Here is a 17,895-nt window from a genome sequence, read left to right on the forward strand (position 1 = left end):
TAAATGGCAGTTAGCTTACATCTTTAGTATCTTGGACAATTTTATCAGTGATGGCTGATGCTTTTCCCATGCCTTTCATCATGACAACTGAAATCTACATTTTCACTATAAACAAAAATATATTGAAGGTTAAATTTAGCAGGTGTCTTCTCTTTTACATAAACAACATGAATTATAGCAAGAACTTTGCATGTGTGAGCATTTGAACTTGCTATGACCATATTTACACTAGTTTACAGCGGGCAGTATGATAACTGAGGTCTGGTGAATAGATGAACTGTGACATATCCTGTATAGTTGAAATCTTGGTCTGTGAGATGTATGTGTTATTAAGTTAACGAAACTGACAGCTACTTACCGTTTGAAGCAGGGTGTGAGGCACATCTCAATTATTTCAACATTTAATTTACAACTTCGAGATTTAATCTTAAATAAAAACATGTACAGTATACAAGTTGTACTATTACAATTATGTAAAACAAGATATTGTATAATAATATGAATAAAAGACATCACTTAACTCCAGTAATTGTTCACATTTCATATCTCAGAAAATAAATTCATGGTAGTACATATTTATGCTCCACTACACGCTTTTTGTGGACCTTTTTGTGTCATGTTGATTTTATCTCCCAAGCTCAGAGCCATTCCCTGCAAAATAAAAATGAATTTTAGTTTCATATCACAAAAAATTGATAAAACCTGGTGTATGAAAATTTAGTTCATTTTTTGTGTAATTTTTTCTCAAAGGAATATTTAGCACTTACATTTAGGAGGTAAAATTCTAGCACTGCAATAGAAATGATCTTTTTCTTACTTTTATTGGGTCAATTGGAAGTATGGGAATTTTACCTACTGAAGGTAAATAAAGGCCAGTCAGTCTCTCCTTGAAATTTTATATTTCTCTCAAGTGAAGTCTCCTTTTGTACATACAAAAAAATACTTAAACACCCTATGTGTTCTGCAAGACAGCAAATCCAACTACTGATACAGGGGTCCTATGATTCCTGGTCACTACCTAAGAGGCTTCAGTGGCAAACTGCTCTTGAATTGTTTCCCTTACATGCATATAATGTCAACTGAGGAGCTACTGGACTAAGCAGTTGATGACACACTACCACACAAACCACCAAAGTCGCAGTAAGTCAGAAGACTCACATTCTACCAAAGTGGCCTGTAGCCACTATTACAAACAACAAAGATGGTAAGACTTTTTTTGTCTGTCATTAACACAAAAAGACATAATTAAGAATAGGATCATACAGTGTCATCTGAACAATTCCGCTAAGGACAACTCGTATCCTAAAGAAGAACTTTCATTGGACGTGTACCAATTCAGATTTTCTGTCTGCCACAAGCACTTGTCTTAAGTCTCAGGCAATCTGAGCCTCCATGCCTGACTCAAAGTTGCATTATTACTGTTGTTGCCAACTACAAGTTCCGAGCACTATCGCTAAAAGAGCCTCTCAACAGCACCACTGTGGAAGCGGAGTGTGTTAAGGATCATGCCTTCCTTACCCTGACACAAGGTATATGAACTACATGCACCGATATGAAATTAATGAATCCATATACAACCTGATGATAAAATTAGGGCAGAGTGCAGGCTGCTGGAAATGACCACTTGCACACTTCAACGAAGCAAAAACTTCAGTATTATCAGCAGATAAACATTTGCTGATTGGTCAGTACAGTCCACATACCAGAATAGTGACATGCTGAGATGTCTTTGTTGGTTACAGTTCCAATCTCTTAGTACTAAGGGTTTTAAATACACGAGCACATAGATAAAATGAAGTACCTACATCTGAGGCAACTAGGAACAACTGAAACCACCTTTCTACGGAGCACATTTACAGAAGATTTTGCCACAAATTAAAAACTATTTTATGAAATAAAGCACTTACAATTGGTGTACCACAAAAATGGGTACTCTTTCAGAGACATTTAGAAGGCACTTTGCCCTACCACTCCACCAGAGGTTCCAGAAGAACAAGAAGAGACAAAGACAGTGGCATATCTGCTGTACTACAGACAAATCTCTGCCAAACCAGCAGAATTCTCTTGAAAAACAACATCAAAAGTATATTTTGCTCATCCATTACAACTGGGGAATGTAAACGATACTTGGAGCTACAGAAGCAAGCTTTTATAATATGCCGTGCCAGTGAAGAATGTCACACATTGGCCAGACCACTGGGATGGTTGGCATCAGGTATAAAGAACATCAGAGGCATACCAAAGGCAACCAAATCAGCAATAGCAGATCACTGTCTAGAACTTGGTCACTCATGAGCTACGACAACACCAAGAGTGTGATAGAGACCCAGAGATACTGGGAAAGTGTCATGAAAGAATCCATCGAGATCAAGGTCATGGAGAAGCTCCTCAACCACGGCACTGGATACCTGTTCCACACCACCTGGAAACCAGCACTCGAGCTTCTGAAAACACAATGGAGGCAACATCAAGCTTCTGTGAGGAACAGAAATGGAAGTGGAAACTATGAATACAGGCCTTAGAGCACCAGCCAGTATAGACCAGAGGTGACACATCAATAGACAGGCCAACAGAAGCAGATGTAGGACCAAACAACAGACCATTCCCGTGGAGGAGATGGAACACCTGAAGCACCCAATGAGAAGTACAACACGGAAGGCCTGCTTCAACAGGCAAGGACTTGACACACAATGCCCAAGACAAATGGAGGATGGCCAAGGCGGCAGTCAGTGGATAGAACACATGGCACAGTGTGGATGCAAAACAGAGTATCAGAAAACAAACATGACACCAGAGGGTGGCTAAACAGGGTGCGGATAGTGATCTGACCACTAGCAGCAAAAGAGGACAACTAGAGCCGCCCCTGGTGGACATGGACTGCGGATGGAGTGCCTGACGTAGCTGTGAATGAAAACGGAGCACCTAGCACCATCCAGGCATAATTACTCCAACCAATCCACCCATGGAAGAGCCTCAGGGAACATCTGAAGAAGACAGTGAGTCACGCCAATGAAATATCATGTAATTGTCTGATGAAGAAATAGTAACGTTAAAACCTGTGGGAAGCTGCTTCCCACAGGTTTTAACATTATTATTTCTTCGTCGGACAATTGTTAGCCTCATTTTCATAATCTGCCACGAAATATCATCTAAGATTGACACAAACAGCCAGCAGAAGATCTGATTATTCAACATGTCAACATTATCACTGAGAAAGCCTGAAGAATTACAAAATGATGGTTGTTCCTCATCCATGATATGCACCCAAAATGGCACAGAGAGAGACTTTTTATTTCCCAGAATGAAACTCAAGTTAAAAAACAAGATTTCACACTTTCGAGGAGATTGAGTCAGAATCACTAGTGGCATTAAACAGGCTCATCAAAAATGCATTCCACAGAGCTTTCAGTTCCTTAAACTGCTAGGAGCGTGTATTCACCCCCCAAGGGAACTACTTTGAAAGTGACGGTGATAAGTTCCAGGTAATGTGTAATATTATTTATTGGTGTATTCTGGGAACTTTTGAGTACTACCTCGTGTATGTAGAAGGAAGCAATATAATGGTCGACTCATCTAGAAATGTACACTCTTGTATCTTTAACAGTGAACCACACCTCTTTGGAGCATCTGTCACTGAAGTTGTCTGAACACCACCTATGAAGCTTTCACACTTACCAATTATCATCTAACGAAACATACTGCTCTTCTTTGGATCTTCTCTATTTCCTATATCGATACTATCTGGTATAGATTCCAGACCAAGCAATACTGAAGCACTGGTCGAACAAAGGTTTTGTAAGTTACCCCCTTTGCAGATGGACTACATTTCCAGAAGTTTCTTCCAATAAATCTCAGTCTCGCCGTTCCCACAACTGATTTTATATGGTTTAAATCCCTCTCTGTGCATAATCTTAGATATTTTATGGAAAACTGCATCCAGTTATTGTTCTGCTATCATGTAATCATACAATAATGGGCTTTTCTGTCTACTTACACATAACACATTACGTTTGTTTATGTTAAGGTTCAATTGCTACACACTGCACCAGCCCTCAATCCTCTGTAAGTCTTCCTGCATTTCACTACAGTTTTCTAGCATTGTGACCTCTGTATACAACAGCAACATCTGCCAAAAGCATCATGGAACTTCCAGCATTATCTACCATTCATTTACATATACTGTGAAAAGTCATGATCCTATAACACTTCCTTGGGGTGTGCCTGAAGCTACTTCTACATCGAACACTTCTCTCCACTGAGAATGACACACTTTGTTCAGTTTGCTAGTTACTCTTTAATACAGTCACACAGTTGATTTGGCATGCAGTACACTTATTTTGTTCACTAGGCAGCAGTGCGGAACTGTATCAACCACCTTCCATAAAGTCAAGGATTATGGCACCTACCTGGGCACCTGTATCTACTGCTTTCTGGGTTTTGTTGATGAACAGAGGTCAGCTAAGTTTCCCACCATTGTTGTTTTTAGAACACATTTTGATTCCTACAAAGGAGAGTTTCGGTCTCCAGAAGTTTCATAATGTGTGAGCTTAAAATGTTTTCAAAAATTCTACAACAGATCAATGTCAGAGATATACTTTTGTGCATCTGTTCACCATTCATTCTTGAAACAGGAATAATCCATGCTTTTTCCCAATAATTAGGAAGGGCAATGCTGCTAGAAGAGGGGAAAAGTTCTTTAACTTATTCCAAGTAGACTCATATTGGAAATCTGTCAGGTCCAGTGGCCTTTTCTCTACTGCGTGATTTCAGTTGCTTTTCTATTCCTTGATTATCAATTCTGATACCTAGCTTTTGTTGTATGTTTAATGATTTAGAGTAGGAACTAAAGTGCAATCTTCCTCTGTGAAACTGTTTTTGAAACAAAGAGTTTAGTATTTTGGCCTTTTCTATGTCACCATCAGTTTCAGTGCTACTATGGTCTCAGAGTGTCTGGACACAAGGCCTTGATCCATTTACTGATTTACCATAAGATCATAACTTTTTAGGATTTTCTGTCAAGTCAGTACATGGAGTTTTACTTCTGACTACACTGAACACTTCACACATGGTTCTCCTTCAACTAAATTTATTCCATTAACTTCACCAGAACAACTAGAAGCAAAAAGAAATCAACACTTCAGAACAGTAATCTGTGGAGTGGAATTTTATACTCCTAAAAAAAGACACCATAATAGGAAGAATTCTTAGTATATTTATTTTATTTACTGATTTATTTAACCAGGCAATATTAGGGCCATTAGGCTCTCTCTTGCACCTAAGCAAGTTTTCTATATATTTTACATTGTCATATACTGTAGTAAGCATGTTATACTAAATTTAGAAAAATGAAAATTACAAAAGTACAGATATTATATGTTATTGGATAGAATCTACTCACCAAGCACTGCGAGGAGAATACATACATAAGAAAAGGTTTAACTTATTCAAGTTTTCAGAACCAGTGGCTCCTCCTCCTAGCAGAACGGTCGAAGGAGAAGAAAGAGGAATGAAGGGAAAGGAAATGGTGAGGTTTAGGAAAAGGGGTAGAGTTCAGAAAAGTCACCCAGAACCCCAGGTCGGGGGAGATTTACTGGATGAGGAAGAGAGACTGATTGTTGGGGACTGCACCAGACAAGCTCTCAAAATCTGAGACCTGAAAGGTGGAAGAAAGGGTAACGTGTAAGACAGTGATTACTGCTACAACATCGTGCACTAGTTAATAAGCGTGAAAAGCTAAGTTCATTGGATGTAACAGAGGTTGGAGGGGGACAGGGAAAAATAGATGGGTCAGAAAATGAAAAAATGTAGAAAATTAAAATGGAGTGAAGAACAGAGTAGTTACATTGAAGAAATGCTGAGACAGAAGAAATTAACCTAAATTAAGGCCAAGTGGGTGGCAATAATGAAGGACGTGTAGTGCTAGTTCCCACCTGCAGAGTTCTGAGAAACAGTGGACCTAGGGATGTTTAGGAGTGTGGAAATCTCGCGTACACTTGTATGACACATGTGACACCCAATCACCTGACCACGTTCGAAATCTGTGAGTTCCGCGGAGCACCCCAGTCTGCTCTCTCACAATGTCTAATGACTACTGAGGTTGCTGATATGGAGTACCTGACAGTAGGTGGCAGCACAATGCACTTAATATGAAAGCGTATATTTTTGGGGGTGTCCGGATAAGTTTGATCACATAATGTAGGTGCTTGTTCCGCCACACACATCATCTGGAATCTTCCCCTGGACACCAGTTTCTCAGAACTCTGCAGGTGGGAACTAGCACTACACCACGTCCTTCGTTATTGCCACCCACTTGGCTTTAATTTAGGTTAATTTCTTCTGTCTCAGCATTTCTTCAATGTAACTACTCCGTTCTTCACTCCATTTTAATTTTCTACATTTTTCATTTTCTGACCCACCTATTTTTCCCTGTCCCCCTCCAACGTCTGTTACATACAATGAACTTAGCTTTTCACTCTTATTAACTAGGGCACGATGTTGTAGCAGTAATCACTGTCTTACACGTTACCCTTTCTTCCACCTTTGAGGTCTCAGATTTTGAGAGCTTGTCTGGTGCAGTCCCCAACAATCAGTCTTTCCTTCTCATCCAGTAAATCTCCCCCGACCTGGGGTTCTGGGTGACTTTTCCAAACTCTGCCCCTTTTCCTAAACCTCTCCAGTTCCTTTCTCTTCACCCCTCTTTCATTCCCTTCTGCTGGACTAATGAGGTCCGAAGCTTGCATAAGGTAAACCTCCTTTTATATGTGGATTCTCCTGGTTATTTTCGTTGTTATAATAGTACACAGTAATACAACAATAATTAGAAGTTACAATAAGGTAGATTTTTAATTATGAGTGCTAGCGGCAATGGGATGGACGAGGAAAGGAAAGATGAATCTGATAATACACAATTAAAGAATATACGGGAGGAGAAGGTGGCATGATCCACAGAAAAAGGAAAAGGGGATAGGAGCCTTAGCTCTGCTTTTTGACAGAGGGGAAGTTGGCCACACATGTCACTTTTGGGGAAGCATTATGAGGATGACAGGAGGAATTTCTTCAACTTTTCTTTGAAAGTAGCAGGACTTCGAATTGCGGAAGGAGTGTAGGGCAGCTTGTTCCAGAGGTGAACAGTAGCAACAGCAAACGAGTTGGTTAATGTTTTTGTTTTATGAATTGTATAATATTGTAGCAAATTTTCCAGATATGAGAGAGAGAGAGAGAGAGAGAGAGAGAGAGAGAGAGAAATGCATACCTGGCTTTTAGCTCGTATTCGAATGTGCCCGGTAACTGGCGCATCTGGTTTGTTGAATGGCTTTTCAATACTCAGGTTAGCCAAAGCATCTTCCCCAAATATTGAGCGTGCATACATATTAGCTGCCATGAAGCCACACTGACCGGACAGAGCCTGAAAATATTAAACAAGAGAGGTTATTATGCAAAAATAAAGAAAACAGTAAAACTGTGAAACATGATATTGGCTCATTATAGATTATCTGTTTAGTTATGAAAGTGGCCTGGTGTTTGTTTGGTAGTGCTTAGTGTGCAGTTTTTGTTGGAGACTCATCAGATTTGAATGTAACATCACTCTTGTCTAATGGCAGTCCTTTCTCAATAGTGTTAGCAGAGCAAGAATTTTTGTAGATGGTTATTACCTTATATAAATATACCCTATCTCATGAAAAATGTGACCTTTATAATTACATTCAGACTGCTAGTATTTGTTGTAACAACTGATAGTTTTTTTCAAATATAAACACGGCAAAATTGTGACCATAAGCATGAAAGTGCCAGTAATTTATTCTGTACATCCCAAGTGAAAATTGGGAATCATCTTGTCTTAAACATAATGGAACATTGTATGACAATATCTTATCATCAGGAGGGCAGATGTCTGATAAAGATTCACTGGGCATAGCATCTTGCAAATGAAGTATCTAAGAAGACAATTGTGCAACCTTTTCTTAAGTAGCATTTTTCTGTTTAAGACTCTTACTGAATCTCAGTTATTGAAAAAATCTAAAGGGCTGGCATACTCTATAAGAATGCTTTAAATTCAGACTAATTCCATAATAATAAATTTAGGATGAAACACAAACAATAACATGCATAATGCTACAGACTCACTGAGTACTCAGTAAGTGTACAAACAAGAAATAGAATAACGAAGCTCAGCTTTCCAATATTCATTCTTCTTTAGATCAATTTATTGTTTTCAAGCCACTCTGGGTCCTCAACACAGTATCCTGTTCCCTGGGTGCTCAACAGCTTGCATAAGTCGTAGCAATCCAATGTCATACACAGCGTGCACTCTAGGATGGCTCAGTAGCACGTCCGCGATGAGCATTTCTGATCTGCATAAAATTATCAGTCCGATCTAGTGTGTTGCTATATAAGTAACCACACTTTCTTTATTTCAGTCAAGTCAAATGTCACCATGCTGCCATGCTGTTCTATTCATTGTGTTTACAGGTAGCATCCTACTACATATAAACAAGTACATGATTATGGTATTGGTTTTAAAACTGCTACCACCACCATCACATATCAGCAGTTATTTCATGGAGGATAATGTTTATAGAATTACATCACTGGAAAACATTCCTCTTCAAAATATTGTCAGCTATAAGACATTAATGTTTGATACTATTTGGTCTTATTTTGCCTCTGCTACAGCATCTGTTTCTGCTGATAAACCCTTGTGTATTTGTTCTATGCATAGTTGCCTCTGCTACAGCTTCTGTTTCTGCTGATAAACCCTTGTGTATTTGTTCTATGCTTAGTTGTAAATTAAGTCCTGATGTTATGCTCTTGTCATCTTCAGTTCGAAGACTGGTTTGATGCAGCTCTCCATGCTAGTCTATCTCACTATGCCTTCCGCATCCTCAAAAACTTACTTCACCCTCCATATAAACACTCCCGAACACCCATTTAACTTGACCCTTGCAGAAGTGTCAATACTTTCTAAAGGCCTCAACGTTAGACCCAAATGCAAGTTCAACCATGTTAGACTTGTAAAGGAACTTGTTTGCTTTACTCATTCTCGACAGTGGAAATATTTCTTTGCCACGCACCCCACTGACAACAGCCAACCAAAACACCCATAGAACTTCATTTAAAGCAGTTCCAACCTTCCTCCGACCATGATCCTCCATCTTTTCCACCCAGTCAGCCCCTGGTTATCTTACTTCTAACCTGATATCACCTCCCCAGTGAGTCCAGCATATAATATTATGTCTCAAAAGAAGAAAATAATGTTTTTAAGCTGGTAATATTAAACTCGTTGTTAGTGAACTAGTGTATGTAGTGTCTCTGTTTGTATGCCTGTGAAGGAAAATATCAATTTCCAGAGCGGCATCAACTGCTCCCACAGCATACATAATTTCGTACATGTAGACAAGTTACTCTCGTGGTGTAGAAGCAGCTGCTAACTCTGATGGTCGCCTGTAAAATTCTTGAAATGTATGAGAAAGAAAACTTCTATAGGATCTTCACGAACTGGGATACTGCTATTCGTATTTGGTCATTCGACAATTGTCTGCGAGTGAAATGAGTTTGTTTTAGCAGAGAACACTTTCTCTATGCTTTTGACCATGTTATTGAAGCAGATTCTACAGCAAACATTGACCACCAAATGTTCAGAGTCCTATACAAGCTTGTTGTACATTACAGTTCATCACAGAATCCTTTGATCAAAAATAAATACGCCAAATTACCTTTGAAATACTTCATATGTATTATGGCTGTTACTAAAATCCACATTAACGTTACATATAGCTTACGAATCTCAAAAAACACAACAATGACTGTTTCATTGCAAACACTTCACACGCATCCTCTCATCATCCTATCTTGCAACGAAGTCCCATCACATACCGATTTTCTTACACTTCTTCACTCGCCATGGAGCAACGCTAAGTGAAGGAACAACTATTTTGCTCGTGCAGGCGAAACGCCCACCTTGTGATGTATATTAACTTTGAACCAATAACAATAGCAAGGTTGTTGAACCGATCAGCTGATCGAGTCACAACTCCTAACTGCTAGTACGCGGCAAGGGATATTATAATCATCATTTCTATGGAACACACAACTACCTGTAGCCTGAAAATCAATCCAGACTTGGTCATCCCAGACAAAGGATCCACCACAGAGGTCATGACTCTGACAATGTGGCTGTAAGTCTTCTCTGCTTAAAATCCTTATGACCATGATTTCATCCCAGAAGTCGAACAAGACCTCCAGCAGCTCCTTAAGGTATTTGGCCCATCCAAAAACCTACCTTACCATTCATGGCGGAGGACATCTTATACCATTACTAGTCATTTTCTCTCCTGTTCCACTCACAAATACAACAAGGGATAAACGACTGTCTATATGCCTCTGTATGAGCCCCAAACTTCTCATACCTTATCTTCATAGTCCTTACTTTAGTGTATGTTGGAGGCTACAGAATCGTTCTGCAGTCAGTCTCAGATGCCATTCTCTAAATTTTCCCAATAGTGTTCCTTGAAAAGAATGTCGCCTTCCCTTCAGGGATTTTGATTTGTGTTCCCGAAACATCTCCGTAACACTTGTGTGTTGTTCAAATGTATCAGTAACAAATCTAGCAGCAGCCTGCTTCTGAATTACTTCAATGTCTTCCTTTAATCTGACCTGGCACAGATCCCAAACACTTGAGCAGTACTCAAAAATAGCCTCCTATATGCAGTCTCCTTTACACATGAACCATAGTTTCCTAAAATTCTCCCGATAAACCAAAGTTGACCATTTGCCTTTCCTACTAAAATCCTCACATGTTCGTTCCATTTCATATCACTTCGAAATTTTACACCCAGATATTTAAACAATGTGACTGTCAAGCAAGACACTACTAATGCTGTATCCGAACATTACGGATTTGTTTTTCACTTGGTTCTACCTTTGGAGCTAGCTGTCACTCATCACAACTACAAATTTTGTCTAATTCATCTTGTATCTTCCTTCAGTCACTTAATGATGACACCTTGCCAAACACCACAGCATCATCACCAAATGACCACAGATTACTGCTCACCCCGTCCGCCAAATAATTTCTGTATACAGATAATAGCAGTGGTCCTATCACATTTTCCTGGGGCACTCCTGACAATACCCTTCTGTCTGATGAACACTCGCCATCGAAGACAACATACTGGATTCTATAACTTAAGTCTGAGTCACTCACATATCTGTGACTATTCCATCTGCTTGTACTGTCATGAATAATTTGCATTGGGGCACCGTGTCAAACGCTTTCTGGGAATCAAGAAATATGAAATCTGCCTACTGCTCTTCATCCATAGTTTGCAATACAACATGTGAGAAAAGAGCAAGTTGAGTTTTACACAAGCGATCATTTCTCAAACCATGCTGATTCATGGACATAAGCTTCTCGGACTCAAGAAAATTTATTACATTCGGTCTCAGAATATGTTCAAGCATTCTGCAGCAAACCGATGTTAGGGATACGTAATTTTGCGGGTCTGTTCTTTTGGGTTTCTTATACCCAGTAGTAACCTGCCCTTTTTTTTTGGTCACTATGGATTTTGCACTGGGCGAGAAATCCGTGATAAATAGAAAATAAGTAAGAGGCCAATGGCGCAGAACGCTCTTTAAAAAATCGATTTGGGATTCCATTCTGATCTGGTGACTTATTTGTTTTCAACTCCTTCAGCTGTTTCTCTACATCAAGGATAATTAGTACTATGTCGTCCATATGGGAGTCTGTTGACAGTCATATGACAGTACGTTTGTACGATCCTCCTTCGTGAATGATTTCTTACATGTGAAATTTAAAACTTCGGCTTTTGTTTTGCTATCTTTAAATGCCACACTGGACTGGTCAACAAGTGACTGGATGGAACCCTTAGATCTGCTTAGTAATTTTGGACAGGACCAGAATTTTCTCAGCTTCTATAGCAGATCGTTTGCTGTGTTATGACGGTAGTACTATGTGTATGCTTCGCGCATAGATCTTTCCACAGACTTTCCACTAACCTTTGTGTGTTGTCATTTGGCAATTCTCTTTTGAATGAAGAGTGCAATAGCCTCTGCTTCATCAGCAGTTTCCGACTCTCATTATTAAACCATGACGGGTCTTTTATGTCTTAATCACTTACTAGGTACATAATTCTCTAGACCACGATTTACAATCTCTTTAAACTTTGCCTGTAATTCCTCTAAATCCCTCTTATTGGAACTAAGTGATGTCAGTCCTTTTCCTTCATCCCTCTTCCTTCCCCTTCAATCCTTCAGTCTGAAGAAGGAGCCACTGGCTCCAAAAGCTTGCCAATTACAACCATCCTTTATGTGTATGTTCTGCCGCCACTTGGTGAGTAGATTTTTTATCTATCCAATTAAATAACTTTGTCAACAATTAACTTGGTTTCACCAGTTATACATGACCAGGTAACTCACTGTCACACTCAATTTTGACTTCAATAGAGACAATATTTTTGTCAACTGAAATGAACACTCTTCCTCCTGTGTTCTCTAATCTGTCTATCCGATATATGTTCCACAACTCACTAAATATCTCAGAACTTCCCACTTCAGGTTTCAGCCAGCTCTCTGCCCCAAGAATAATTTGAGCAAGAGAACTTTCCTGGAGAACAGTAAATTCGGGAACTTTACTATGAATACTTTGACAATTTACTGATAAAATTTTTACAGTCAAAGTGTATTTACTACAAATGTGATCTGACTTCACCTGCTGCATATCGACCAGCGAGTGTTCATAAGAGCATCTGAAAATACTGCCTGGCCTAAAAATCCGTCAAGTGTACTCCACAAGTACTCTGCTAACTGAGTAGCTGCTTTCTTCGTGTAGTGCACCCATGACCTATCAAGGAGAATCGTACAAAAGGAGTACATAAAAAAGCAGACTAGCACTGGCATAAAAGGGCATTTCTGGCCAAGAGAAGTATATTACAAGGGACTTTTTTTTCCCTAACCTCCATTCGCTGAGTATAGAAGCTATGCGAGCAGCAGAAAGAGGACATGCACTGTGGGCTACTGCGCAACTCTTGCACTACACACTCCGCGATTGCCGACCTCAGGGCATCAGTCTGCATTGCACTACAGCGACCCTTGTATTATCAAACATAGCCGTTAATTTGAGGAGGAAATTTCTGAGAATGTCATTTGGAGCACAGAATTAAATTGTGGGAAAACCAGAAAACAAACAGAGATTGGAATACATCCAGCAAATAACTGAGAATGTAGGTTGCAAGCGCTATTATAAGATGAAGAGGCTGGCACAGGAGAGAAATTCCTGATGTGCTGCATAAAACCAGTCAGAAGACTGGTGGCTCAAAAAAGTTGCAATGCTCCTTAAACCTAGTCTGAAAACATCTGCCAGTTTGTCTAATGTACCGGGAATCACATTGTGGATACTTAATACAATCAATGCCTGTTCTATTACATGGTTTGGGTTCCCTGTATTTGTAGTGAATAAGATGTTGCCCATTATTATGAGGAATAAAGAAAGTGGGAATAATGCTTAAGTCCCTCAACCACTTTCCCACTATCTATGGAATAATACTACAGTAGTTGTTGTTGTGGTCTTCAGTCCTGAGACTGGTTTGATGCAGCTCTCCATGCTACTCTATCCTGTGTAAGCATCTTCATCTCCCAGTACCTACTGCAGCCTACATCCTTCTGAATCTGCTTAGTGTATTCATCTCTTGGTCTCCCTCTACGATTTTTACCCTCCACGCTGCCCTCCAGTACTAAATTGGTGATCCCTTGACGCCTCAGAACATATCCTACCAAGCGATCCCTTATTCTAGTCAAGTTGTGTCACAAACTCCTCTTCTCCTCAATTCTATTCAATACCTCCTCATCAGTTACTTGATGTACCCATCTAATCTTCAGCACCATTCTGTAGAACCACATTTCGAAAGCTTCTATCCTCTTCTTGTCTAAACTATTTTTCGTCCATGTTTCACTTCCATACATTGCTACAATCCATACAAATACTTACAGAAATGACTTTGGGACAAATCTATAATTGATGTTAACAAATTTCTCTTCTTCAGAAACGCTTTCCTTGCCATTGCTAGTCTACATTTTATATCCTCTCTACTTCAACCATCATCAGTTATTTTGCTCCCCAAATAGCAAAACTTCTTCACTACTTTAAGTGTCTCATTTCCTAATCTAATTCCCTCAGCATCACCCGCCGTAATCCGACTACATTCCATTATCCTCATTTTACTTTTGTTGATGTTCATCTAATACCCTCCTTTCAACACACTGTCCATTTCGTTCAACTTCTCTTCCAAGTTCTTTGCTGTCTCTGACAGAATTACAATGTCATCGGCGAACCTCAGGTTTTTATTTCTTCTCCATGGATTTTAATACCTACTTAGAACTTTTCTTTTGTTTCCTTTACTGCTTGCTCAATATACAGATTGAATAGCATCAGGGAGAGGCTACAACCCTGTCTGACTCCCTTCCCAACCACTGCTTCCCTTTCATGCCCCTCGACTCTTTATAACTACCATCTGGTTTCTGTACAAATTGTAAATAGCCTTTCGCTCCCTGTATTTTACCCCTACCACCTTCAGAATTTGAGAGTATTCCAGTCAACATTGTCAAAAGCTTTCACTAAATCTACAAATGCTAGAAACGTAGGTTTGCCTTTCCTTAATCTTTCTTCTACGATAAGTCGTAGGGTCAGTATTGCCTCACGTGTTCCAACATTTCTACGGAATCCAAACTGATCTTCCCTGAGGTCGGCTTCCACCAGTTTTTCCAGTCATCTGTAAATAATTCGTGTTAGTATTTTGCAGCTGTGACTTATTAAACTGTTAGTTCTGTAATTTTCACATCTGTCAACACCTGCTTTCTTTGGGATTGGAATTATTATATTCCTCCCGAAGTCTGAGGGAATTTCGCCTGTCTCATACTTCTTGCTCACCAGATGGTAGAGTTTTGTCAGGACTGGCTCTCCCAAGGCCGTCAGTAGTTCCAATGGAATGTTGTCTACTCCGGGGGCCTTGTTTCGACTCAGGTCTTTCAGTGCTCTGTCAAACTCTTCACGCAGTATCATATCTCCCATTTCATCTTCATCTACATCCTCTTCCATTTTCATAATATTGTCCTCAAGTACATCGCCCATGTATAGACCCTCTATATACTCCTTCCACCTTTCCGCTTTCCCTTCTTTGCTTAGAACTGGGTTTCCATCTGAGCACTTGATATTCATACAAGTCGTTCTCTTCTCTCCAAAGGTCTCTTTAATCTTCCTGTAGGCAGTATCTATCTTACCCCTAGTGAGATAAGCCTCTACATCCTTAAATTTATCCTCTAGCCATCCCTGCTTAGCCATTTTGCACTTCCTGTCAATCTCATTTTTGAGATGTTTGTATTCCTTTTTGCCTGCTTCACTTACTGCATTTTTGTATTTTCTCCTTTCATCAATTACATTCAGTATCTCTTCTGTTACCCAAGGATTTCTACTAGCCCTCGTCTTCTTACCTACTTGATCCTCTGCTGCCTTCACTATTTCATTCCTCAAAGCTACCCATTCTCCTTCTACTGTATTTCTTTCCCCCATTCCTGTCAATTGTTCCCTTATGCTCTCCCTGAAACTCTGTACAACCTCTGGTTCTGTCAGTTTATCCAGGTCCCATCTCCTTAAATTCCCACCTTTTTGTTGTTTCTTCAATTTAATCTATAGTTCATAACCAATAGATTGTGGGCAGAGTCCACGTCTGCCCCTGGAAATGTCTTACAATTTAAAATCTGGTTCCTAAATCTCTGTCTTACCATTATATAATCTATCTGAAACCTTCTAGTATCTCCAGGGTTCTTCCATGTATACAACCTTCTTTCATGATTCTTGAACCAAGTGTTGGCTATGATAAAGTTATGCTCTGTGCAAAATTCTACCAAGCGGCTTCCTCTTTCATTTCTTAGCCCCATACTACAGTAGGGAGTCTCAAGATATTTCTCTCCCGTATCCTGTACAATGACTGTGCTGCCTAAAAACCCATTATTTCTTCTCTTTTTTTGCAAATTGTTTATTTCTTCCAAAATCTTGGTAGGATACCTTTTAGCATAAGTTAAGCACTTTACTGGGACCCCATTGCTTATTAAAGTTATTCTATTGACGTGGAACTTTATGTAAAGGCCGTGCATTTATGGACTCTAGCATGCATAGAAGAACTATGTATCAGTGTATCAATGGTGATTAGTTTTTGGTAAATACAAACCCAACCCCGTCACTATGCACAGTAAGTATCAAATTCAAATACGGTAAAGCAACATATCGTGGGAACTCTGCAGTAAATTTGGTGATAGGTGCTTGGTTAATCAGGGTCTTACACAAATCTAAAAGCTGGTCCCTGTCCTCACCATAAATGACACTTATGTCACCGATATACATCCTATATAGCACCATTTTAAGTTTGCACTGGGGGTGTTCATTAAAATATTTTCCCTCAAAGTGTGATGAAGTGGCCAATGGAGTGCCACTGCTGAACGTGCAGGTTTAGGGAGAATTTTAACGGTTTCCCCCCCCCCCCCCTGATGGGCGTGACACATTTAGCCTTCTGATGGGCGTGACACATTTAGTCTTCTGATGGGCGTGACACATTTAGTCTTCTGATGGGCGTGACACATCCTGCCACAAATCCCTCTCCTGTGCCAACCTCTATATCTCAGAGTAGAACTTGCAACCTATTTTCTCAATTATTTGCTGGATGTCTTCCAGGATCTGTCTTCCTTTATAGTTTTTTACCTTCTACAACTCCTCTACTACCATGGACATTATACCGTGATGTCTTAACAGATGTCCCACCATCCTGTGCCTTCTTCTTGTCAGTGTTTTCCATATATCCCTTTCCTTGCCACATGTCGAATGTTTGTTTCTCTTCTTTTCCAGTTTTCCCACAGTCCATGTTTCACTTCATACATTCATACAACGCTGTGCTCCAAATGTACACTCTCAGAAATTTCTTCCTCAAATTATGGCCTATGTTTGATACCAGTAAACTTCACTTGACAGGGAATGCCCTTCCTGCAAGACATAGTTAAGGAGCACTGTAACGTTAATAAGCCAAAATCAATTATGTCTAAGCACTTACCATTAAATAATCACAAACCAGGGAATATTAATGAGAACATTTCTATACTTCACGCCTATTGCAAGGGCTTGACTTTAAACATATTGGAATAGAGAGATATTTTCAAATGTAGACTGAACAATTCTGACACTGCTCTCAACAAAAAAGTCGGGTTCAAGCAGAAAAATCCCCTGTATAGCTTTGCACAATGCTTTCAATTGTCAGTTCTGGGTGTAGCTTATTGGTTTCTCTGCTGTTACTTCTTAACCCTGACATGACCCCTTAATCAGTGCCCTGAATCTTTTTTATTGCAATAACATCAGACGGAACTGCTATAAAACATTTCAGTTTGCAACTGTTTTCAGTTTTTTCAACTGTTTATTTTTTTAAAATTTCTTATACATTTTACCTTTTAAATTCACAGGTTCACAACTTTATCATTTGTCACATTTGGCTTTTCTGCTATTAGATGCAGATTTTGGCATTTTTTATGCATTTCGCACTTCGAATTACACTATTATTTATGTATTCTGTGTCATGTATCTGTTGCTTGCTTGCACTACTTCTGTTATTAGTCTTGCTGCTTTTCTTATTTGCTTGTTAAGGCTAACATCTCTCATAGTGAACTGCCATTACCTTCAGTTCTTACCTATATTTCTTCAGTATTCTTTATTCGGCATTCATACGTACTTGTACTATAGTTTCTTTTTGCGCCACGTTATGTGCCCCCTTCAAGGTGTTTACCATGAAAACAGCCTAAACAGCCTGCAGCATTACTGCTCAGTCCCCATTGCTGCAGGCATAT

General features: G+C 39.5%; 1 protein-coding gene across 1 annotated transcript in view; it reads right to left on the bottom strand.

Annotated features, from left to right (window-relative positions):
• Positions 1–400: 400 nt before the first annotated feature.
• The window catches only part of LOC124622200 (coatomer subunit beta), a 110,629-nt gene continuing 93,134 nt past the window's right edge, over positions 401–17,895 (bottom strand). The window contains exons 18-19 of the mRNA XM_047147850.1: positions 7,253–7,405; positions 401–651 (exon numbers count right to left, since the gene is read on the bottom strand). Of these exons, the coding sequence (XP_047003806.1) occupies positions 577–651; positions 7,253–7,405 (228 nt within the window). The 3' untranslated portion in view covers positions 401–576. The remainder of the gene's footprint in view (positions 652–7,252; positions 7,406–17,895) is intronic.

The sequence above is a fragment of the Schistocerca americana genome, chromosome 7 (genome assembly GCF_021461395.2).
Source record: "Schistocerca americana isolate TAMUIC-IGC-003095 chromosome 7, iqSchAmer2.1, whole genome shotgun sequence".
NCBI classification, from domain to species: Eukaryota; Metazoa; Arthropoda; class Insecta; order Orthoptera; family Acrididae; genus Schistocerca; species Schistocerca americana.